General features: G+C 31.7%; 3 protein-coding genes across 4 annotated transcripts in view; 2 read left to right on the top strand and 1 right to left on the bottom strand.

The window, feature by feature from the left end:
• The first annotated feature begins 190 nt into the window (after positions 1–190).
• LOC149897520 (transmembrane protein 14C) lies at positions 191–3,330 on the top strand. Its single transcript, XM_090116028.1, has 4 exons — positions 191–358; positions 703–750; positions 1,128–1,218; positions 2,743–3,330. Exons 1-4 carry the CDS (start codon positions 283–285, stop codon positions 2,861–2,863), a joined length of 336 nt encoding a protein of 111 aa, XP_089972154.1. The 5' UTR covers positions 191–282; the 3' UTR covers positions 2,864–3,330.
• The window catches only part of sona (sol narae metalloprotease), a 130,210-nt gene continuing 109,159 nt past the window's right edge, over positions 3,318–24,368 (bottom strand). The window contains exons 7-17 of one of the 2 annotated variants that reach the window (XM_090116027.1): positions 20,051–20,186; positions 18,382–18,511; positions 14,636–14,778; positions 13,834–13,886; positions 11,794–11,920; positions 11,379–11,543; positions 10,922–11,038; positions 7,875–7,989; positions 6,291–6,406; positions 5,338–5,913; positions 3,318–4,433 (exon numbers count right to left, since the gene is read on the bottom strand). In XM_090116027.1, coding sequence (XP_089972153.1) covers positions 5,358–5,913; positions 6,291–6,406; positions 7,875–7,989; positions 10,922–11,038; positions 11,379–11,543; positions 11,794–11,920; positions 13,834–13,886; positions 14,636–14,778; positions 18,382–18,511; positions 20,051–20,186 — 1,658 coding nt within the window. In that variant the 3' untranslated portion in view covers positions 3,318–4,433; positions 5,338–5,357. Of the gene's footprint in view, positions 4,434–5,337; positions 5,914–6,290; positions 6,407–7,874; positions 7,990–10,921; positions 11,039–11,378; positions 11,544–11,793; positions 11,921–13,403; positions 13,460–13,833; positions 13,887–14,635; positions 14,779–18,381; positions 18,512–20,050; positions 20,187–24,368 lie in introns of both variants that reach the window. The other variant, XM_090116026.1, reaches the window with a different exon arrangement.
• On the top strand, positions 14,933–17,097 carry LOC149897519 (homologous-pairing protein 2 homolog). The gene is made up of 3 exons (XM_090116479.1): positions 14,933–15,591; positions 16,105–16,363; positions 16,965–17,097. The coding sequence occupies exons 1-3, from the start codon at positions 15,369–15,371 to the stop codon at positions 17,095–17,097; spliced, it is 615 nt and encodes a 204-aa protein (XP_089972605.1). The 5' UTR covers positions 14,933–15,368.

Here is a 24,368-nt window from a genome sequence, read left to right as displayed (position 1 = left end):
AATGTAGAAATACACTCCAGCTTTTTTAACAAACAAATCTTCCAAATATTTGTTTTTTTACAACTTTCGGCTTTTTATCAACACTCACAGATTATAATTACAATTACAGATTATATAATTATTTAATGTCATAGCTCTTAATCATTTGTCAAATATTTTTATTTTTTGTGTCAAAAGTCAAAACTCAAAAGTCAAATGTCAATTTGTCTCAGATAGTACTTTGTAAAAGACGTGTCGTAACTACAATAATAATTTTGTAAAGTAATTTTTAAGGAATCAACAATGGGAGTCGATATTTTGGGATTCGCATATGCTGCGACTGTTGCTGCTGGCGGTATTATGGGATATGCCAAAGCTGGTTTGTGATTTTATGAATGCTAATTAGAAAACAGGTCTATCAGACCACTTTTTATCACATTATTTTTATATAAAATTCTAGTGTATACCGATATTCTAAAGTATAAGATAAGATATAAAAAATTGCACGATCATTGATCATTGATCTATACTGACTATGAGAGCATTTAGCGAGTGAATATTTATTATGTGACTTGTTTTGTTTACTTATTTGGTTCGCCGGTTCATATTAAAAATACTAGATATAACCTCTTCTTAAATGAACATTCTAGAAAAGATAAGAAGTAATAAGTACTGGAAATGTAGATGAAAGTTATAATAATCTTGTTTTTATTTCATTTTCAGGTTCCATACCATCACTGGGTGCTGGAATAATTTTTGGATCTATCTTGGGTAAGAAATTTAAAAATACGTGATGTATATTTTTTATATTTTAACAATTTATTGTCCACTTACTAAGATGATCCAATTAATGCCAATAAATTACACATTGGTTCAACTCTTTTTCTTAATTTATAAAAGGTGTAAAACTATCATTATTAAGTTTTTTTAACATGTATTAAATAATAAAGAAGAAAATTTGGCATATTATGTAATACTGCTCACCCTGGTTCTGCCCTTGTAGATATTTAAAAAAAGTTATTTTACTTATGCAAAGACTATTTCTATAAACTAAAAAACAGTTTATGTATGACTCTCATTGAATTCTACACCTACACTCATAATCTATATAGCTTTAAATATAAAAAAAATGTTTAATAATATCCCAGGTGTCGGAGCCTACCAATTAAGTCAAGATTCATCTAACTACACACTGATGCTGGGCACAACAACTGCGTTGGGTGGATTAATGGGATACAGGTCCGTTTATCACATACTTTTTTATAGTTAAGTAAAAAAAAAACACACACAAAAACTGAATGGAATCTTGGATCAATGGAATCTGTCAAATGATGTGATAATTGTTAATTATTTTTAACTAATTATGAATTCATAGCAATTTTTTAAACCAGCAATCTCATAATTGTTTGTATCTTCAATGAAGTAGGACATAATAATTAATTTTGAAGATACTTATGTTTTGATTCTGTATTCTGTTATATGTAGATCAGTGAACTATGAGATTGACATATTAGTCCGGGATACATCGCCCATTTTTGCAAGTGATTACTATCAAGCAAATTTTTCGTGAGTAGCTTTATTTTGATGAGATGCCCAATAATTTCATGTACGAAACTCTCGATTATGGTAGCTTACAGAGGTAACAAGGATAAAAATTTTTGATTTGACGGTTCTCAAATATTTATTACGCAATTTGTAGGACAATATGTCTGTTGAATTATATAAGTATTAAATAAGTGAAAATAAAAAAATCAGCTGGTTAGTAATCATTTATGATGACTTCGTTATCGATACACATCGGAAAGGGGGACTCTTTGATCAAACCATAGATTTTGTAGGACAAATATTTTTTCGAATAATTTAGATAATTATCTTGAGATTGAACAAAAAAAAAAACATTCAGTTAGTAATTAATATTTGAGAACCATCAAATCAAAATATTTTATCCTTGTTTTCTCTGGTAGCTACCACAATCGAGAGTTTTGTACATGAAATTATTGGGCATCTCATCAAAATAAAGCTACTCACGAAAAATTAGCTTGATAGTAATCACTTGCAAAAATGGGCGATGTATCCCGGACTATATACATTGTGTGTCAAATAACAATAAAAAATTGACTCAATTTTGTCCTCAATATATCTTTTTATTTCATATTCAATATTGTATTTGTATCTCCGCTTGTAATATACTTCAGTGTGGACGTGAGGTCAAGTTTTTCATGCAACATAATTAATAGAAAATAAAATTTTGAATGTAGTTTTGCCGATTTATAAATGTGAAAGTGTCTTTGATTTATTGTTTTGTTTGTTTCTCTTTCATGTCGAAATGAGCGACTTTTTGGTATGATTTTTGTATGGGCATAAATCTCGCAGGAGTGATGTAATTTACTTTTTAATGCAGTGAAAAGATGCATTATATAATAACTAGTGTTCCGCCCCGGCTTCACTCGTGGTACATATTTCGCAATAAAAGGTAGCCTATGTCCTTTCTCGGGTATCAAAATATCTCCATACCAAATTTCATGCAAATTGGTTCAGTAGTTTAGGCGTGATTGAGTTGTTACTCAAGACAGACAGACAGACAGACAGACAGACAGACAGTTACTTTCGCATTTATAATATTAAGTATGGATTAAACTTGCAATTTTTTTGGACTGGGTGAAGCTATTCAAAGTAAACTATGTATATTTTTAATTGGTATGAATATTATTATTATAGCTATATTAAATAAACAGATAATACAATAGTATTTTGTCTCCACAGATACTACAATGGCAGGAAGTTCATGCCGGCGGGTTTAATGTTTGTGCTCTCTGTGGGCATGTTAACAAAACTGCTTGTCAAGAACGTCGGTACCAGCAAAATGCCTGTGAAGGCTGGTTAAAATGAGATATTGTGAATTGTAAGCACCTTGTTTATAAATAAAAACTTCAGTTTTTAGTAACATCTGGATTTTTTGAAGTTTCATTTAATATTAATCTTTGGCAGGATTAAATCAAAATACAATGCTCACAAAGTTTGCATTTTACAGCCATGACTGATCAAATTCTGTTTCTACTATTTTATAAAACAAGTTGCTTGCATCATTAATTTATAATAAATTTGCATAATTATTGTGATTTGATAAAACATTTCTAACAAGTAAATTATCACATTTGACCTTGACTTTTGTTAATTTTGTACTGGAGAACAAAAAATATGTATATTTTGATTATTGGTTGATTTTGCTTGTGTTCATATTCTATATTATGTAATTCTACACAATTTTATGAATGTAAGTTTACAAATGTTGTTTTACAGTTAGGTGATGGGTGTGAAAGTAGATGAAATAAAAGATATTATAGAAATTAATTTTGTATTTTTTCTTAAAACATACTTAATGACAAAGGTATCATACATAAATAGAATAAATAGTCGGCAAGTAATACATTACTGAGTTGTTTGTGAAAAAAAAATTGCCAAACTAATCTATGGTAACTTTATTTGTCTATGTCACATAAATAACAAGAAAATATTATACAAGCTATCGATTTTATACTGGCAAGTAGAACTTGGTGCCATAGGTAAAGGAAATAGGTAAAAATATCTATAAAAGGCGATCCAGTCGCCAAGTCAGTTAAAATTACAATTATTATAAATAGTGGATACGAGTCCGGCCTTAGTTAAATTTAAAAAGAATTGTAACCGCACATAGATAAAACAACTTTTCGATAACATCAAATAAACAAATTCGTAGGCCATAATAGAATAAGAAGCGCTATCGACTTAATTATCTTATTAATTATTCATAAAAGGCACTTCTTGGCAGTTTCTTTTATTTTATTCTTAGAAAAATACTATTTTACAACCGTTTTTAAACGAAATACCATAGACTAAAAATATATTTAACCTATGTTAAGGAATTCTTGTTTCGTCTTGTTCATCGTATTTATACACAATTGTTACAAGCTAATGTACTTAAAGTCCATTAAAAACACAATCACATTGTAATATCACTCACAGAACAATGTCTGACACTAATTGTCTTCAGACACGTTTTTTCAAACAAACTAGTATTGCGCACATATTACCCGCTGTATTTTGAATATTACCCAGATGAGTCTGATTTAGGAACAATTATTTAATGATATTTCGTTATATGAAAAACTGCATTCTACAACTACAATTTTATGGCAATTTTGTTTTGACAAACGTTATGATTTGTGACATAACGTTTGCCGCGCATTTATATGTCAAAAATAAAAAAGTAACAGGTGGATAGAATATGTCTTTGTTATAAAATTACAAATTCAAAGGGTAAAATTCAAGTTTAATATGCGAACACTTCACAATCTGCAAAATAAGGACTGGATTTGACGGTTCAGGACCAGGCGACTTTGCGCCATTGCTTCATTTGTCATATCCAGCTAGCAGTCTTCTGTTTTGTTTTCCGCTCGATTCGCTAGTGGCGGCTACTGCAACATAAAGTGTAAGTTAAACGAATATATACAATTGTAAATTAATATCTAAAGGTTATAATATTCCAATAGAAATAATCAAAGATAGTTTATTAATTTAATTATAAGTAAGATAGCTTTGTTCTTAGCATAAAACTACTTTACCAAAATGTTAGGTATAGGTATTTAAAAACGATCAGATTTTATATATTTTGTGGTTGGAAAATTTGTTGATTTTAATTTTTGTGTATCATTAACTTTTGAAAAGGGTTAAGTTATTAATGTTGGTATGTATTAGAACACATAATTTTTATTGACAAGTAAAAAGTTGTAAGTGATTAGGTATATCCAAGGGTATATCGTACAAAAATGGTCATCATAGTATAGCTGTTGTTTCAACATTTTAATACAAACTCACATATTTTGAAGGGTAGAAATTTTAAACTTTTTTTATTAATTGAAAAGTTTGACGATTATTGTACGACATATTTCATGCATACAAGAGTAGGCATAAAGTAAAGTAGAGTAGAGTGAATGTATAGAAAGACACACACATGTACAATATGTAAAGTTCAATGACTGAAGTGTAGAGGAATGGGTAGTTTCATGATGGTTCTTGAGTTATGTACATTAGGAAATTGTGTTTAATTACATATTGCTGAAAGAATACAATGGCATTCCATAGTTGAACGTAGCACACATGTGAATGATTGAGTTTGAAGCGCACACATCTCGCTCTTATTAATTTACATCTTATGTTACAAGAGCGAGATGGCATGATTGTCACAGGTTCGACTCGTGAAGGAAGAAGGGGCGAAGTAACGATGTATGAGAACGATTGTGGTATCCAATGCAGCAAGAAGTATGATCATCCATGAGAGCGAAGTATGAGTTTTGATCCAAATTCGTTCTGTATCCTTACCAATAAGTATTTTGGCACATTTATGTTCGAATAAGCTCTCCAGACGTGAGATTCCTCTGATACGAGTAAACCAATCTCGCTGGTTCGATTTGTACTTGTTGCGAATTTGCGTCTGGTCTTATTGAGTTATCGGAGGACTTTCCTTGGGAGTAGTAGGTGCCGAATTTGAATATTGACTTGGTGCCCTTGTCTGGGAACGGATTCTTTGTGGTGCCTCTCGAGAAGTAACTCTCTAGGTCTTCCTTGTTGAAGAAACCTTTCTTCGTTTCAGGCGCTTTCGTTGTTTTCGCGAAAAATTCATTGAAATCATACGGGCTTCTCGTGGTGGACACAGAAAATTGATTTAAAGATGGCGGATAGGAGACGCTCGGTTTTGTCAATTCCGTTACTTTTTCCGTGTATTCTTTTGGTTCTTGTGTACTATAGTAGTAATAATTGTATGGTTTCTCTGTTGTCGTCGTTGTTGTTACTGTGACTTCCGAGTTTGTATTTCTTTGGTAATTTGTATAATAGTTCTGTTGGTAGATAGGTGACGCTGGTGTGCTAGCTACGTATGGCTGTGTTGTGTCTTCGATACTGTATATGTGTTTGCAAAAAATATTATTAGTATTTTATTGTAACAGTTCAATAACTACATTGTAATGCAATTAGATACAAATTTGTTGGAATAATAGTACCATTATTCGGTTAATTGCTTTCTAAATCAATTCAGTAAACTCTCTGTTACTGTAGTATAAAAATTAAGTTTAAAAAAGCCAGTTTGCTCGTCATGTGCATGATAATAATGACTTTGTGATTAAATAAGTAGTTATTATCATAAAAATTATTAGTACTTTTTTTTCTAAAGCTACAGGTACAGCTTCAAACACCTGCAAACATTTGTAGCTAAAGACATTATTATCATCCACATTAGACTATGAACTCTATGCCCTAGTAAATAAAATACACATTACCTCGTTATATTCCCATAGAACGGACTCGTCTCCGGCCGCACGTAGCTCGGCGTGTGCTGCGAGTAGTCCGGTATTATGTTCTCGTGTTCGGTGATGCACCGGCCGTTTATGCAATACTGGGAATGATTGGAATTAATAATAAATTAATCGAATTTACATATACAACTAGCTGCGCTCCGCGGTTTTACCCGCAGTGCTCCGCTCCTGTTGGTCTTAACGAGATGATATATAGCCTTCCTCGATAAATGGGCTATCTAAAACCGAAAGAATTTTTCAAATCGGACCAGTAGTTCCCGAGATTAGCGCGTTCAAACAAACTCTTCAGCTTTATAATATTAGTATAGATTTAATATCCTAGGTAAAAATTAAATCAATTGGAATAATCTATAAAGATATAACTAAAATATAGGTATTTTGAGAGTTATAGAACGGAAAAGTTGTTGGTGAAAGGAAGGATATTAAATAAGCGGAGATAATTTTATGGGGTATACTTAGATTATACTGTCTTGTACTGTTTATGTTATGCATTTTAGTGTAAATATTGAAAATTTGCAGTATCAAGAAAAAAAAATTAGTCTACAAATTTTGCATATATGAATATACTAACAAATTATATGCAAGAACAATTATTATTAGTACACGAGGTTCATTGTCCAACCTAGACCGCATCGCTATTCCCATTACGGAAACGGTATTTGACATTGAAATAATTGTTACACATAACTTCACGCTTTCTACCATAAAACGTGATAACTGTAACACGAGTATCAGTGAATGTAACCATTACATCATTGCATCGTAACATCTATCTCGAGTTACGAATACATAATCTACAGGAATTGCCTCTTATTATTACTTACTAGCCTTGCTCCGCGGTTTTACCCGCAGTGCTCAGCTCCTGTTGGTCTTATCGTGATGATATAATATAGCGTAAAGTCTTCCTCGATAAAAGGGCTATCTAACACCAAAATAATTTTTCAAATCGGATTGGTAGTTCCTGAGATTAGCGCGTTCAAACAAAAAAAAATAAGCTTTATAATATTAGTATAGATTACCATATTATAAAGTGGTATGTGTAACTTTAAATAATTTACAAATGGAATGACAGTAATTTCACGCCTATATTTATTGATTTGCACAGAATGATACGCTTAACATACTATTATGGATAATGGACCACCTATGAAGCGACATTTACATAAATAACCAATGTTGTGTGTAATAATTTATAATTCGTACAATAATCGATAAGCAATGTTTATGTGAGGTTGGTTGTTCTCAACATGTTATAAAAGATTTCGCATTTAAATAAATATATTATTTGAAACGTTAGTGTGGAAACAACTATGTTTAAGTCTGATTAGTAAGTAATTTTATGTGTTATATCTTTTTAGACAGACAGAAATGCGTAACTTATGATACGATAATTCAATAATTTAAACAATTCGGAACTCCATAAAATTTGAATTGCATTCCATATTCTACCTACTACTACTACAAACAGTTTAAACTTTTGATATTTAAGTGAAAAAATAAATTCAAAAGGAGTATTTTTTTTATATAAAAAAACACAAAAAACCTCACCTGTCCGTCCCCACAGGGCGACCCTTCAGCAGCGGGTCTGTACGCAACGCAGTAGCCGCTTGCTGCGTCGAAGCAGAACAGTTGGGCACACACCCGCTCGTCTTTGAAACATGCGCTGGAACAATTGTTAACAATAAAAATTGGTTGTTTGTAAAGTAGGTTTACGATCGAGATGTTTAACATAATGCAGTGGCAGCGCTCGAAATGAGACGGGAGATCGGTCCGTCTCTCTCTCGTTATACCTGCGATCGCGCTCGTGAGGTTTTGGTGTGACACAAGTTTCTGAACATGTCACCCGACTGAAACGATTTTAAAAACGTTATCGCGGTAAAATAAAAAACGTACAATAAATAAATTCGGCAACACCTGCTTATAGCGAAAAGCACTGAATGCAGAACCACAAAAATCTGTGTAAAATATAGCGGTTAAAAAAACTGATAGATTTTTTATCTATGGATTTAACTAATAACAACTTTCTGTGTCGGTAGTACGGAATAAATTCGGTCCTGTACTGCATACACTGTTTTTGTTTTTATTTAAAAAAAAACTTATGAGCCACCAATTAAAATCCATAGACAATACATAGGGTAACGGCACCAGTGGTCAGCCTCATAACAGCTTTTTGAAGTTTTGACAATTGCCATTTCTACAACAATCGTCGAATAAAAAAACGTACAACATGTATGGATTTATTGTTTATTGTAGTTTCGAATCAGCGTTTATCAAAAACAATAATTCTCTTAGTAAAATATATAATTAATTTTAAACAAAAAATGGCCCAGTTTCCCAGTGAACAGCCTCTAAAAACCAATAAACAGCCTTGTTGAACCCAGTGTTCAGCCTTTAGTAAGTATAACTAATTATGAGATCAAAATAAACAATGTTATATCAAAATCAACTATATTAATCACATTTTTATAGCAAAATGTTTAAAATGTATATCGCACATAATACAAATATTATTTTAAACATACTATTACAATCTCTTTGTGTCTTCTTATTTTCTAGGTACTTCTTATTATTTATCATAAAAACAGCAATAATTATTTTTAAGGAAATCAGCGATATTAGTTTATAATATTATTGATGTATCTATAATCCACAATATATATATGTAATTATAATCAACCACAGGAGGATCTCTTTCGGAGGATTTCTCTGGAGGATACTGTTGTCTTGGCGGCATTTTTAGCTAGAAAAAAAAGTGTGTGCGTGTAACCTTTACGTGCGATTGAAGTAAAACGCACATGTCAATATAACCTTGTTATTGAATATTATAAAATGTCGCAATTGTCAGAAAATTTATTTTTAATTTACTTATTTTAAAAGTAATAAATAAACAAGTATATTTAGAGATTTTCAAAAAATTTTGCAATTTAAAATAATGTTTTTAAAACTGTTGAATTTTTCATTCACTTTGCTATTCACAATTGATCCGTTTGAAAATTTGAAAATAAATAATCCTAATTGATTATGATATTTGCCACTAGCTGGCGCATAAGTCAAGAAGCGTGTAGTATATGACATATACTTACAACCAATCAGAATTATTATTTTTAAATGGCGGAAACTACACAGCGTTACTTCCGTCAGAAAAAAAATCTGAGTTGCTCCCTAGTCGCGCCTAAAGAAGTTTTACTTCAAAAAGGGAACAATAATGACTTTTGGATATGAATACACATAATACAATTATTTCAGGTAAAACTTAACTAACATGAAGTATTACTTATAGATTTAAACACAAACATTCGAATTTATACTTCAAAAATTATTTCAATAACATCGTGGCTGAATACTGGATCATTGAGACCACAGATTGAGACCCAGAGTCAGCCGCTTGAAAAAAATATTTTGAAATGCGGCTGACCACTGGGTTTTCTAACATTTAGGAATAATCCTAGTAATCAGCCCCAGGGGCTGTCCATTGGATCTTTCATAAAAAATCAGTATAGTATCCAATGGTCAGCCCCTCAAATTTTTAAGTAAAAAAACAATATTTTTTATCAAATTTCACAAAATTAAATGCTCAAAGTAATCTATAAAGTTATTATCTATAAAACACAATCACATTTCATACTAAAATATGTTATTTCTCACCTTTCAAAAGAGCACCACATGAAACAAAAAATATTGCAGACATGACACTTCTGCTCTTTTCGGCGGACAGCACCTGTACGAACGTGTTTACTTCTCTCCCCTGACCCCCTGCTGCTCCTATCGCGTGATGCATGAACCAATAACGAAACAGAGCTTCTATTGAGGTGCGCGTGATTTGGTTATTTTGATTACAGCGATATTTATGGCCAATAAACAACGCAATAGGCTGATCACTGGTGCCTGGCTGACCACTGGTGCCGTTACCCTACTTAAGGAGTCGTTAATTAGAATTTGAAATCAGAGTTATTGTCTATGCCAAATAACTCCATTATATTACCCTACAGAATATTCCCACTTTCTATATGATTAATGAGTATACATTTCCAACTTTCCACGAACATCGTAAAACATTCAGAAAATACAGCAAAATCTATATATATATAAAACTCAAAGGTGACTGATATAGTGATCTATCAACGCACAGCCCAAACCACTGGACGTATCGGGCTGAAATTTGGCATGCAGGTAGATGTTAGGACGTAGGCATCCGCTAAGAAAGGATTTCCCGAAATTCTTGCGGGAACGGGGAAAAACGGGGATGCACGTACAAAGTATATACCTAATATGCAATATTTAGTTTATATAAGTATGTGTGTAAATGTGTCTATTTTACATTATTTGCAATGTATTGTTATATGTAATTGTAATAATTATAGTCATTTATTTTGCGCTATCCCACGACCTTCTTACATTTCCTTTCCTACCAGGTTGCCTGGTAGAGATTGCTGTTCAGCAATAAGGCCGCCTTTTGTACAAATGATGCCTTTGTAATTTTGTTCTTTTTTTTTTCTGCTTTGTCCATTCATGTTTGTACAATGAAGTATTATAAATAAATAAATAAATAAATAAAGTCGTGGGCGGAAGCTAGTCTCATATAAATGTCCCCATACCTCGTGCCTCTATCCTTCCGGCACTGCGCGTCCAGTGTGAGCAAGCGGCCCGGCAGCACGCGCGGCAGCGAGTCGTCCTCGTGCGGCGAGTTGTAAAGACATGTTGCTGTGTCGCCACTGAAATAAGAACAAAGTAATGTAACACAGTTTTAAACTTAATTTAGCTAATAACCCTCTGCCCTGGTTGCCTGGAAGAGATCACTACTAACTGATAAGACCGCCAAATGCACTAAACTGTTTCTTAAACACTAAACTTTAGTTGTATTAAAGAGTAGATAAATAAATAAATTATAACAATTAATAAATAAATTTAGTATTTACTCATTTGGCATCATTTCCGTTTAAAAGTTTGAAAATTTAATTTTCTGTACTAAATTAAATTTTTGTCCACTATTTCTTTTACTAATTCTCATTTGCTCATCTAATTCTGAAATAAAAGAGTTTTAAGATATCTTACTTCAAGAAGTGATGGAAACTCTGCACACTGCAAGGTGACCACCTGAAACCCTTCTCTGTGTGCCTCAAGTCCGACATGATGAAGCCGTCTTCCCATCTACATTTTTCAGCACCAGGACCTCCGAGGTATGAAGGTGGTGGACTTCCATCGTGAACTGCTCCAAGTCTGTGACCAAATGTAGGTATATTTTTAATTTTATGATGTTGCTTTTAATAACAAACTATCCCTTCCTGCTTGCTTTTTTCATTGCTTGTGATAAGAAATAATTGTTTTCTTGCTTGTTTTTGCTTACAGGTTTTTTGTATTGCTTTTAAGAAATATCATTTCAGTTTATAAATTTTAAAGCTTTTTCGCAACAGTGACCCATTTGAGATTTTATGGTTTACATTGCCCACTTCTTCTACGTTATACTTACAAATGTCCAACTTCATGAGCAGCGACGATGATACCAGAGAATCCACCAGTATCCTCAATGATGGCAACAGAATTCACCTTTTCCAATCTCTTGTTTACTACGCATGCACCGCCAACATATGCGAAACCTAGACAGAAAAATATTAAAACTCTTTGCTAACATTTTTCACGAAAAAAAAAAAACATTCAAAAAAGGAAAGGGTTCTAGGTTTGAGGTTGTCTATGATATTTGGTAGGTACGATGTGAGGGTAACAAACAGTAAATGAATTGAACAGAAATATGATAATGTATTTGTACTTACGGAAAGTCGATGATCGATAGATAATCTAGTGCTATAAGGCGTCAATCATGCAAGCAATGTGTAGAAAATGTTATTTATTAGTACTGTCACCGAAGTTAAGAGTTAGGAAATTAGAACCCGATTGCAATAAATACTAAATATCAATATCAATGCTAATATAAACAAAGTATTTACAAATAACGAGTAATATTTAAATATTCTTTATTGAGAGCTTTCAAGATTTGAAATACTAGAAATTTAAAGTTTGTTTGCATAGAAAATTAGAAGATAAATATAAGAGTATCCATAGATATTAATAAAAAAGATCTCGTAGCCTCGCAAAAGGTTAGTTAATTTTTTTGCAAAAAGGACCAAATATCTTGATACACATAATTACATTGTTGAATACATGCTTTAAATTCAATTGGCTGTGTCCTCGCGCAAGTAAGGTAGGGCCAACTGGTCCCTCAATGACCTTACGCAACTTTCATGTTTATGAGAAGATGGACCGGTGCTCTTTTGAAAGGTAAAGCAAGAAGCCAATCATTATGTTGAAATTTTATGGCCGATCTTTACCATGTCAACATGCAAATACGAGTCTTTATAGTCTATGACGAAACTCTACAGTTTTTGTCTATTCTTTAATGGCTAATTACTGTCATGTAGTTTTTGCTGGCACGTATTTCCTCATAACGAGATGCGACTTAAAGATGTTAACAGTAATTTTAATGATAGGCAGTAATTTCGAGCACTTTTGAGCACACAAACTACACTTCTGAAACAGTAACGAAGGTAATATGTAAGTGAAGATAGAAGTTGGATGCCAATAAAATTAGGAAATATAATATGTAGTTGAATGTCGTCGTAGATAGTAAAGTCAAGTTGAACGCATGTCTATTTTTCATTAAATGAGTAATGGTCATGTACAAATGGTATTAATGTCTAAACTACAATGTCGATAAGTTTTATATACATGAAAATCTATATGATCTAGAAGAGAATACAACAGAGAGACAATGCTTTACTATAAATTTAGAACTTCAAACGAATAGAATTTGTATCAATTTTTATCTTCATATTTCAACTCATCTGCATATGCTATGTAGATGCGTTAAAACACGAAGTCATAAAAATCGTATCAATGACGTTTAAAGTTGTAAATTATACATGAAATTGCTAATTAAGTAGATTATTCACAAGGTGCGAATGATCACGGAATCGGATACAAGGTTTGGGACCCAATGTGAATTAACGTGATCGAAAGGTAAGGGACATTGGTGATTTACAGGCGTGCTTGGGATATTTATATTAAATCTTCGCACACGCCTACCTGCTGTCCCTCTATTGCAAGCATCGTTCGCGTATTGTCTCCTGCACATGTCTAGTCTGAAATCCACGCAAATATACAACTCAATAAATTGGCAACACATGTATAAGGATAGTCTCCAAAGTTCGGTTCGTAAAAGTCGAGCTCATTTCGAATTGGATGTACCTAATCAAAAAAATTATGTAAGCATAATAATCGTGTATTGTTATGCAAATATTAGCCAACATTCTATTCGCGTTCATCTATAAAATATAAATTTAAAAAACGAATAGAATGTTGTCTATGGTTGCAAATTTAGCGCCATTACCAAATCCTTAACCTCGAACATTAAAAAAATTATCAAGCCGAATTATGTCACTCTTAAGCTGCTGTTAATGCTGAATATGTCAACACCACGCGCCATTTTAAACGTTTCGGTATAAAATTAAATTACCAGCGGTGCCTTTTGTACAGCGACCACCCTTGCGTCGTCGGCACATGTCATACCTGTTGGTAAAATCAGTTTTTGTGTCTTCATTCAACGTTGACGTGTCGTTGCGACCTCCACCGCACATAATTTACAGTCGACGATATTGAATTACATTGATTATAGTGACAGTTGACGAGAGACTTTTGAAACTTCTTTTTTAATAATGGCGCCAAGTAAATTGTGCTATACTTACCGCATTACCTGTTACATCCACACGCAATCCGGTATGATAAAAAATAAGGAAATTATATATTTAGTTCGGGTACAGCTTAGTTAAGGTTACAAATACATATATATATCACAAGGTTCATATTTTGTAATACAAAAAAAAGGAACAGCTGATGAAAATGTGGCTACATAGAAGACTGTAGTAGGATATTATTCATAAAAAGACACTTAAATGCCACGGTTTATTACCAGCAATCTATTATTCGTGTGTTATTAAAGCTTTTATTGAACGCTCAATTAAATTTAATGTGCAATATGAACTGTCCATTGTAATAAATTTCCCAATATCTTTATTCTTTACCCTAGAGACTTGCGTAAGTGACGTGCACGCACATATCTACTCATGAAACAAAATAATCTAGTAAAAACATACGAGAACTTAACAATTCTCAACATTACACACTGATGCTAGTATTTATTAATGACGATATCTCTACAAAATTTAAAAGTTATTGGTTCTAATAATATTTAAAATCCATAGACAAAACTGGTATGAACAATCCTACTTTTTTTTATAGCGGACAGCAATGGAACTTACTTCGTGATGGCAACTGCAATGTCGTATACCGGCAGCCGTCTTTCCCTGAACAGATACTTGCCCATGTCTGTTAACGCAGCGGCCGAGTCAATAGCGTCACGGCCAACTCGATTTCTTTCTAGATAAGGTGTTGCATCTCGACCCTGAGAAAATGAGAATAATTAATTTAAAAAAAAAAAGCGTAATAAAACGAAACTTTATATTTATACACTCATAAAATAATAAACTCTGTGGTCAACACAAAAAATGATGAACTGTACCTACCGCCGTACGAAAACATCTTGAAAACATAGATAATAAATAATAATATGTATATCAAAAAATTAACTGACAGGTTGTTTCCTTTCATAGCTGATATAGTTTATATTTTTTATGAAATGATATAATACCGCAAAAGCTGACATGATGTCATCTCATATATTTTACGACTATCCGTTAGATTATTGTATGGGAATAACAATATTAAATAAATAATATTAAAATATAGTTATAAAATAATATGAAAAAAAAAACGGACATAACAAGTTAATTAGTTATTTTAATAACCGTAGAGTTAATTTGACGTGACATTGCTTGACTGGCTGTATATAAAATTTATCGTACTCAGTGCTGCTGCGTGAATTAAAAAAAAATTACGCGCCTTTTCGCTTGTCATATTTTTGCACTGCAATTTGAATATTGAATTGGTAATTTTTATTTATAGATTCGTGTGTATTATTTATTGTTTAAAAATATGGCGAATGAAGCTGTATTAAAGTATTTGGAAGATACAAACAGGCCATATTCGTGTGCCGATGTGACAGTTAATTTGAGGGGCGCGTTTACGAAAGGTGTAGTTCAGAAAACGCTTGATGCACTTTCTGAGGCGGGAAAAATAAAATGCAAACTATACGGAAAGCAAAAAGTTTATGCTGCTATTCAACCCGATAATGTAGATGGATCTTGTGATATTGAAGGTATAGTATACTATATTTTATTAGTAGTTATATTTAGGTCATGGAACAAATTAGGTAAATAATATAGGTAAGTCTTATAAAACATATATAAACGGACTGTATTCTAATATTACAGTTGGGTATGTAGATGTAATGGAATAATGATTTTGGTATCCATTTAATGGATATGGTACATCGAATAGGTAATATTTGTTGTGAATATTAACTAGTTGTATAAATTAACTTACTTATAATGTACAATTTGTATACGATATTGAATGAAATAAGTGATTTAGGTAAGACATACCTAGGTAATATTAGACATATGCCTTTACTTTTATAGGTTTTACATACTAGAGTTTATAATATTACTATTATACATATTATTTGATCTTTAATAGGTATATAATATAAATGTCGAATATTACTTCTTATCACAATAATTTAAAACACAAATGAATCTTTTTTTTTTCACTTTATCATAAAAATATATAGAAAATATTTCAAATTAGATTAAATATCCATCTGTTTCAGACTACGACGCACAATTTAAGACCCTCTCTCACGAGTTAGAAGAAAAGAGAAATAATTTAAAAACAGTTGAGAATCGCCTCAAAAACTTACTAACGACACCCACATCAGACGCAGCTAAAAAACAAATTGAAGAAATAAACGCAAATATATCGAAAATTGAGAGTAAATTAACAACGTTACGAAATTCTGTGGCAGTCCTAAGTGCACAGGAGAAAAGGATTATTTTAGATCAACATGAGAAGTATTTACGGGAATACAGGTACATCTTTCATCATAATCTTATATGGGCTTTCTTCACAATGGGCAGCGTTGGGCGAGTAGAGGCAATCACGAAAGTGTAGATGGCCAAAAAGTCTATGTTCGGCCGTCATTGTATAATAATATGATTATTCATAATCGCCGTAATGGCGGCAAACATCGACGATCATTTGTTGGGCCAATGCTTGGCATTATGAATGTTATTAGTTGATTCAAGAATAGATAGACTTGTTACAATATATAAGTAACTACTTAAATAAATGCACAAATACATAAGGAAAATGTACTAATATAATTGTTAACCGTCAAGTTCCTATTGTAGGTACCTAATTACTAATGTTAACGTAAAAAAATATTCTTAAACATTTTCCTTACCTATAAAGCTTTAAGCTGATTATTTATGCTTATTTAAATGCCGTAAACTTTTAAATTGTAGATTAAAACAAAACTTAAATCGTAATTTATTACGATAAAATTGTAGATGTTCATTGAATTGATAAATAGTTATTAAATATTATTATAATCCGGTAAAATAAGTTCACAAATAGTGATTTTGTTACGGTAATAAATGTGTAATTTATTTAAATTTATTTATTTTTTAGGAAGCGTAAGAGAATATGTTTCGACATGATAGAGACTATATTAGATGGTTATCCGAAATCGAAAAAGAATTTTCTGGAAGAGCTCTGCGTTGAAACAGATGAAATGGTTAATTTTAAATTGGCGACTTGTTAAAAAATAAAATTATATTTGTGTAGTTTTTGTTTTATTTAAGATAAAATTATTTTCCCAAAAATATTAGAGAACTTTCAGATATATCCATATTGCTAATATTTAACTGCCTTCTAAGCCAGAGGTCGAGGGTTCGATTCCCACCCAGGGCCAATATGTGTATGATTAACGTAGATGTTTCCTCTGAGTGTTAATCCATACTAATATTATAAATGCGAAAGTTACTCTGTCTGTCTGTCTGTTACTCAATCACGCCTTAACTACTGAACCAATTTGCATGAAATTTGGTATGGAGATATTTTGATACCCGAGAAAGGACATGGGCTACCTTTTATTGCAAAATATGTACCACGGGCAAAGCCGGGGCGGACCACTAGTTATCTATATAGTCAAGTATTTGTTTAAAATTATATGTATGTTTATCAGCCATCTGGTCTCCATAACACAAACAAAAGCTTAGTATGGGATCAGATCGTGCCGTGTGTGAAAATTGTCTTGAAATTGATTTATTTATTTTATCACAATACTATTATAAAGGCGAAAGTTTGTCACAATACTATTATAAAGGCGAAAGTTTGTATGGATGTATGGATGTTTGTTACTCTTTCACGTAAAAACTACTGAACCGATTACAATGAAATTTAGCACACATATAGAGGGTAACTTGGATTAACACATAGGATAGGTGCGTGTTTTCCTTTGAAAACGCGGGCGAAGCCGCGGGCGGAAATCTAGTTATAATATAAGTAGGTACCTATGTACGTTAGATCAGTAGAAAAAGCTCCTTATTAGTTATTATTAGTACGAAATATATTACCGTATCGATTTAATTGATAATCAGGTTTTAAATCCCTTAAAAAACTATATTAGCTTACCTACCTACCTGTTTTGTATTTTTTTAATCTTATGTTTGCAAGTTTAGACGGTGTTAAATAAGCATAATTATTTATTAAATTTCTATATTATAGGTAGTATCCATAACTATATATATATATATAGGTAGTCTATGGATAATTTCTACGTCACTAAGTACATAGTATAAACTATAGAACAAAGTCACTTTTTCTGTCCCTATGTATGTTTAAAACTTTAAAGCCACTATTTATATGCAGTTTTTTAATAGACAGAGTGATTCAAGAGGAAGGTTTCTGTTAATAATTAATTTGGTTTTAGACAAAGCGGGCGAAGCAGCGGGCGGACAGCTATGTATAAATAATAAAATAAAAAAAATCGTCCCCGCGCTCAAGGCCCGCGATAGAAGCTATGCAATAGCTTAATAATACTCACCCGAGATATAATAATGCCGGCAATAGATATCCTTATCCTTGGTCCTTTCAACAGCTTATATCTGAGATCTACTCCGTTCCAGAACGAGACGAAATAACGTTTTATCTGCAAGTTGTCACCTCCGTGTAACCTGAGAATGACATAAGATGTTTAAACTTAGATTTTTAATTCAATGCGAATTATTATAATAGTAAATGGTATGAAATATCAAATTTTATAACTTATTAATTTTAACACAGTGTCATGAAATATTTAAAATCATGACTTAATAATCGAAGATTAATAATATTATGCCTAATTTGATTTCTTAGCTCTACGTGGTACAGTCTCTACTATAGTGAGGACTACGACGATTGTTTCTTAATTTTGATTATTTCTTAAAAGTTTCGATAACTAATTTTGACCATATCTTGTAAGAGTATTTAACTAGATATTTATAAGTAGGTTTAAGTTAACAAATGAGTCGGTAGGTACTATAGCTTTTATATAGACATATTTTTTTTAGAAAAAAAAATTGCACTCATAAGTGCATTTTTCTCAAAGACTTATGAAGGATTATAATTTACCTATAAGAATATATCTAAGTAAACACGTGTGGTCCTCACAGCTAAGAAAACAATAGTTTCAAATCTATTATTTATTAAATTTATTCATATGAGGTCCAACACTTCTAGGTATAAAGATATCATTTAAATATTAATGTGTTTTCAAAACGACTATTATTCATTCACCATGCTCATTCATCGTTTTGTGAAATTTGATATAAAATACCTTTTTTATATTATCGCTTTAAATTTGCGAATGTTTTGATTATACAAGAACAAATAAACTACGAATAGAGCGATTAGGTTTCCCCCTAATTAAAAATTATTTTTATAAATGTCAGCGGTTTTAGTAAGACGAGGATCAAAACATATAAATATAAATAAATAATATATTGTTCGTTTTATTATAATTATATGCGAGAGACGATCTAAACTAATAAAGAGTGATGTTGCGCACGTGTCTTCACTGGACAAAAAACTTAAAAGCTAGTTAGGTACTTATGGGTAGGTACCAATATAGAATGACATTTTAAAGAATACGAAATCAATAATTAGTTTCTGCGAAAGTATGAACTAAAGTCTAAATGATTAAGGGCCGATTTTTCAATGCTTGGATAAAACTTATCCGTCCAATAAAGTATTACACGATAATATTAAAATGTCACGTAAACTGTCAAATACGGGGAATTAGAATACGTTTTTAAAATGGTAGTTTTATACATTATTCGACGAATAAGTTTTATCCAAGCATTGAAAAATCGGCCCTAAGTTGTTAGTATCTTATATTAAAATAATTTACATAAGTAACGTAGAGAAATTAATCAATAGTTACATCAATTAATAATTTTTAGTGTTTCATTCAAAATATCAATAAACACATTTCCTAACAAAATTCTGCTTAATCACAGCAATGAAATATCAAAAACACAATGACCTATGTTAGGTACATAGGATGTTTTTTTATACTACAATTATTACTGCTTTAAAATGTCATGGTAACTCTCCAATAATAAAACATTTTTCTATTTTAATTGTATTTATATACATATATGTAGTGGTAACTTTTCAGGCAAGCAAATGTAGATAAAAATATCATGATTTTATTACTCAGAATATTCCCTCACCTGTATCCATCATAATCAACGATGACAAGTATTTCTGGGTATATAACATATGGCGCCTCCCGTTTCTGTCGGCTATGGCCCTCCGCGGACCGCCTGCGACGGTACCGTTTGCTGATGTGGTCTGGCTCCATGAATGCTGTAAATATACTAAGATTAATATTTTGAAAGAACATAAGAAAATAAAGAGAAAAATAACTTTTATTTCAATACGCTCAGACCCAGATCAGATATAGGAACACAACAAAAAAATAATAAATGGTATGTTGATGTTATGTGTATTGTGATATATAGGTATATATGATAGGTGGAAATTAATATTTAATTTTTGTTGGAAAAATTATATAGGTACCTAACTCATTTTAAGTAGGGACTATAGCGCTACGGTGTAGCGATGTACATATTTTTTGCTCTATGTTGTATGTAATTAATCAGATATCTAAAGGTCTTTAAAATAGTAAAATTATATGATATAACTATAAATAGAGCATTGATGGAGAGATTAAGTACAGTGATTCGGATAAAAAAGTTTTCATTTATTCATATTACATCAAACAACGGTTGAATATGCTATTTCATCAGTGACCCATATAGTTTGGAAAAAGGTTAAAGTGGGAATAATAAATTTTATGGTCCAAGCTGAAGTATTTTTAACCTGATGTAACAATAATGATTTATCACTTATTGTCCTGTTCAACTTTGAAATTATTAACCTTTTAAATTATTAAACACAACCAAAATAAACGAATCATTCCAATAAGCTTGAACACGTGTGCAAAAAAGCGCGAAAAGAATTTATTTCGCCAGCGATCTGTCACATTAACGTTTGACATTTGCCACCAAAGAGGTTATGACTTATCGACCCTCCTACAACCTATCATATAATAAAACAGTCAATGGACATAAAGGTTTAGGAATATATTTAAAGCAATAAAATGCGACAAAATACAATTTGAACAGGTTATCTTGAATCGCGATACGCAGTCATAAATAATACTTTACCTACTGGCGCCGTTTCGTAAATGCCACTGAAGATTTGCGTCAAAACAAAAATAGGTGTAATTTATTTGAACATCGTGATATAATACCGCCCATAAACTTGAGTTATACACGATTTTGGGGTAGCCTTTTGAATTGTTATCTTATAATCAAATTATTGACTGCAACGAGCTTACAGCTGTTTCGTACTCAATAGTAGGTTATGGGCTTCTAAATTCTAATTCATACGCGTAGGTACGTTGCAATGAATCAAGGATCGTTTGGTTTAAGATTAAAAACTGAAAATAATGCCCGCTACTGCAATGCGTTTATATTCTGACTCTATAGTAGTATGACTCTATAGTAGAGATGCCAAGAATTTGCATACAATATGCAAAGTGAATTTATTTACCTATTGTAGCTACACTTAAGTATTCTGTGCTTAACGTAAAACGCCACGGCTTTAATAAATTGTAAAAAATGCCGTTTCATGCCTTTTCAATTTATAAGTTCAAACGAAGCCTCTGACAACAACATGCCTTCATGTAATGTTCATGTAAATATGATATAATATTATGTGCTCTTTACACAATGATGAAGAGAAAATTTTCTATACTGCGATAAATTTATAATCGAATGATTGTGCAATTTGCACTACATTAGAAGACAATAAAAAGATAATACCTATATTTTTTCTATGCAAAAAAATTTATCATAATTATTTTATTTTCATAAAGGTTTCCAGCCTGTAGCTTCGTAGCCTTAGTAGCCAGATAAAAAGAAAATTCAATGATTCCAATTTTTAAGAGATTTTACATAAAACAATGCAATAAAACGTAGAGTCGAAGTATAAATTAATTAATATTGTTCTTTATATTACGTAGCTCTAGCTACAAAAACAATTTTCATTGTTTTATCTAAAATTCGAGAAATGTTGCGATATAATTGGTAACTACGGTTTCAACCTGCGTCAGTCTATAATAGGTACAACACGTAGTATAATATTATTAGTCTGTGGTACTACCTATAAGATGGAATTGATAAATTAGAATTTAATAAAATATATTTTTAATTTAATATTATTAAAATTTTTATTAATAAAATTATCATCAATGGTCCATCTAAATAAATATCTATACATTTTATTAAAACACTAATGAATATTTGAATAATAATTATTTGGAAAGCCAGTCACGTGGTTACGGCACGTGATTTTTCATATGAAGGTTCAATATTATGATTTGGCAACCCTTTTTACATACTAAGAACTTACTTTGTTAACAGTACCATAAAATGGCGATGATGAAGCTACTAAAAATGCCTTAAAAAACATTTTTTTTACACCTGTGCTAGAGCACTGCTAAAATCTTTTATTAACTTATTAATAACTAGCTTTCCACCCGCAGCTTCGCCCGCGCAGTCAAAGAAAAACCCGCATAGTTCCCATTCCCGTTGGATTTCCGGGATAAAACCTATCCTATTTCCCGGGGTAAAAAGTAGCCTATGTCCTTTCTCGGGTATCAAAATATCTCTATACCAAATTTCATGAAAATTGGTTCAGTAGTTTAGGCGTGATTGAGTAACAGACAGACAGACAGAGTTACTTTCGCATTTATAATATTAAGTATGGATTTTGTAATATAGCAACTCTTCATACTAATATCTATAGTATTATATTATCTGTGCCAATATTATCTATGGTCCTATCATGTCATTTATAAAAAAAAACAGCTTAAAATGTTAATGAAAATTGACGATACGAGCTAGCTAACAATGCGCGGATTTTTTCATTTAAAATTCTGAATTAATTAAGTCGGTTTTCCCCGGTTCGTTCTATAATTATGGATTATTGAGTTAATATTTTGATCACGTCCAGTGAATGTATAATGAAGGTGACGTAATATAGCGGTGACCTTATGACCTCTCCGTAACCGGTCACTATTCACTCTGAGATAGATTTTGTTCGAATTTCACTGTTTTGTCGAATAACATTTTTAGTATTAACTAAGGATTTGTTTAATCAATAACAATTTGTCCGATATGTGTACATAAAAAATTAACGTATAGGAAACACAGTCACTTTGTTTAATAAGATTTAAATAGCATTTTTCTCATTTAAAATTGCGATAGACTTTTTCAAGTTTCTTTATAGAGCTCATATGTCGATATTCTATAATAATTTTTTTTGCGTATAAGGACATTAAACAGTTCGACAAAAAGTTTCCGGTATTTTCTATTGTTTAAAACCCTTTAATTATACGTGGCACATGTCTATCGAGACAGAACCTTGCATAACAATCAAAATACTCTTTTTTCAATATTATTGTCAATCTTCGTAATAGACTCGCAGGCGTCTTATCTCATATTTAGCAGCAATTAAAAACAGCAGTTTCATTATCATAGCAGCTTAATAACCAGTCCCGCCAAGACGACATTAAAAAACATGTTTTGCCGCCATCTTGTCTTGCTAATCTATACTTTAATAAGCTTTTCCCGCGACAGCTATGATCACGATTTAGTAACTAATTATTTTTTCTAACAATAATAAGGTGACAACACCAAAAATCAGAAATTTTATTATATTTTTTGAAGTGAAACTTCGTTAGGCGCGTTGAGAGTAAAATTTCAAGATCGTGTCATAGCAATATCGTCACGCCATGAAGTAAGGCGACGATTTTGTATCTTTGAATCTTGCCAAATAAGTTTCACTTTTGACACTGTGTGCTCGGCAATCTCACTAATGATTTTTTTAAGTTGCACATCATCAAGAGACAAAGATTATTTGATTGTAGTTGATAACAATGTAGATATCGTCATCAATGAAACCAATTTAAAAATATCGCACTTTTAATCAATTTAATTCCATTGTATTTAATCTTTTAATAACTAGATACCTATTTATGAGGACACTATTACACCTTTCGGATATTTTGTTTTATTTTAAACTAGCGGTCCACCCCGGCTTCGCCCGTGGTACATATTTACATTTTCTCTACATAAAAACCATCCTCGTACTTCAAGGAATATAATAAAAAAGAATTATCGAAATCGGTCCACCCGTTCTCGAGTTATGCGCTTACCAACACATTTTGCGATTCATTTTTACATATAAGAAGATAACTGAAAGTCCGTTTTCATTGGATCTTTACGGTGCATTTGTACATCAAACGAACGAATGCTCATTCTAACTACACTTTCAGTGTAAACAGGCGTAGAGCATTTTTTAGTTGTTCTTATTGCGTTCGAAAAGATTGTATAAAATATTCTAATGTTGGTTCTAATACTGAACAACACTGAATACGAGTTCTCGTTTACACTAAAAGATCACGAAAGAATGCTCTTG

Source organism: Colias eurytheme, chromosome 25, assembly GCF_061535395.1.
Source record: "Colias eurytheme isolate Ceu_HAF_F1 chromosome 25, ilColEury1 Martin Lab GWU primary, whole genome shotgun sequence".
NCBI lineage: Eukaryota > Metazoa > Arthropoda > Insecta > Lepidoptera > Pieridae > Colias > Colias eurytheme.
This window is presented reverse-complemented; position numbering and strand designations above follow the sequence as displayed.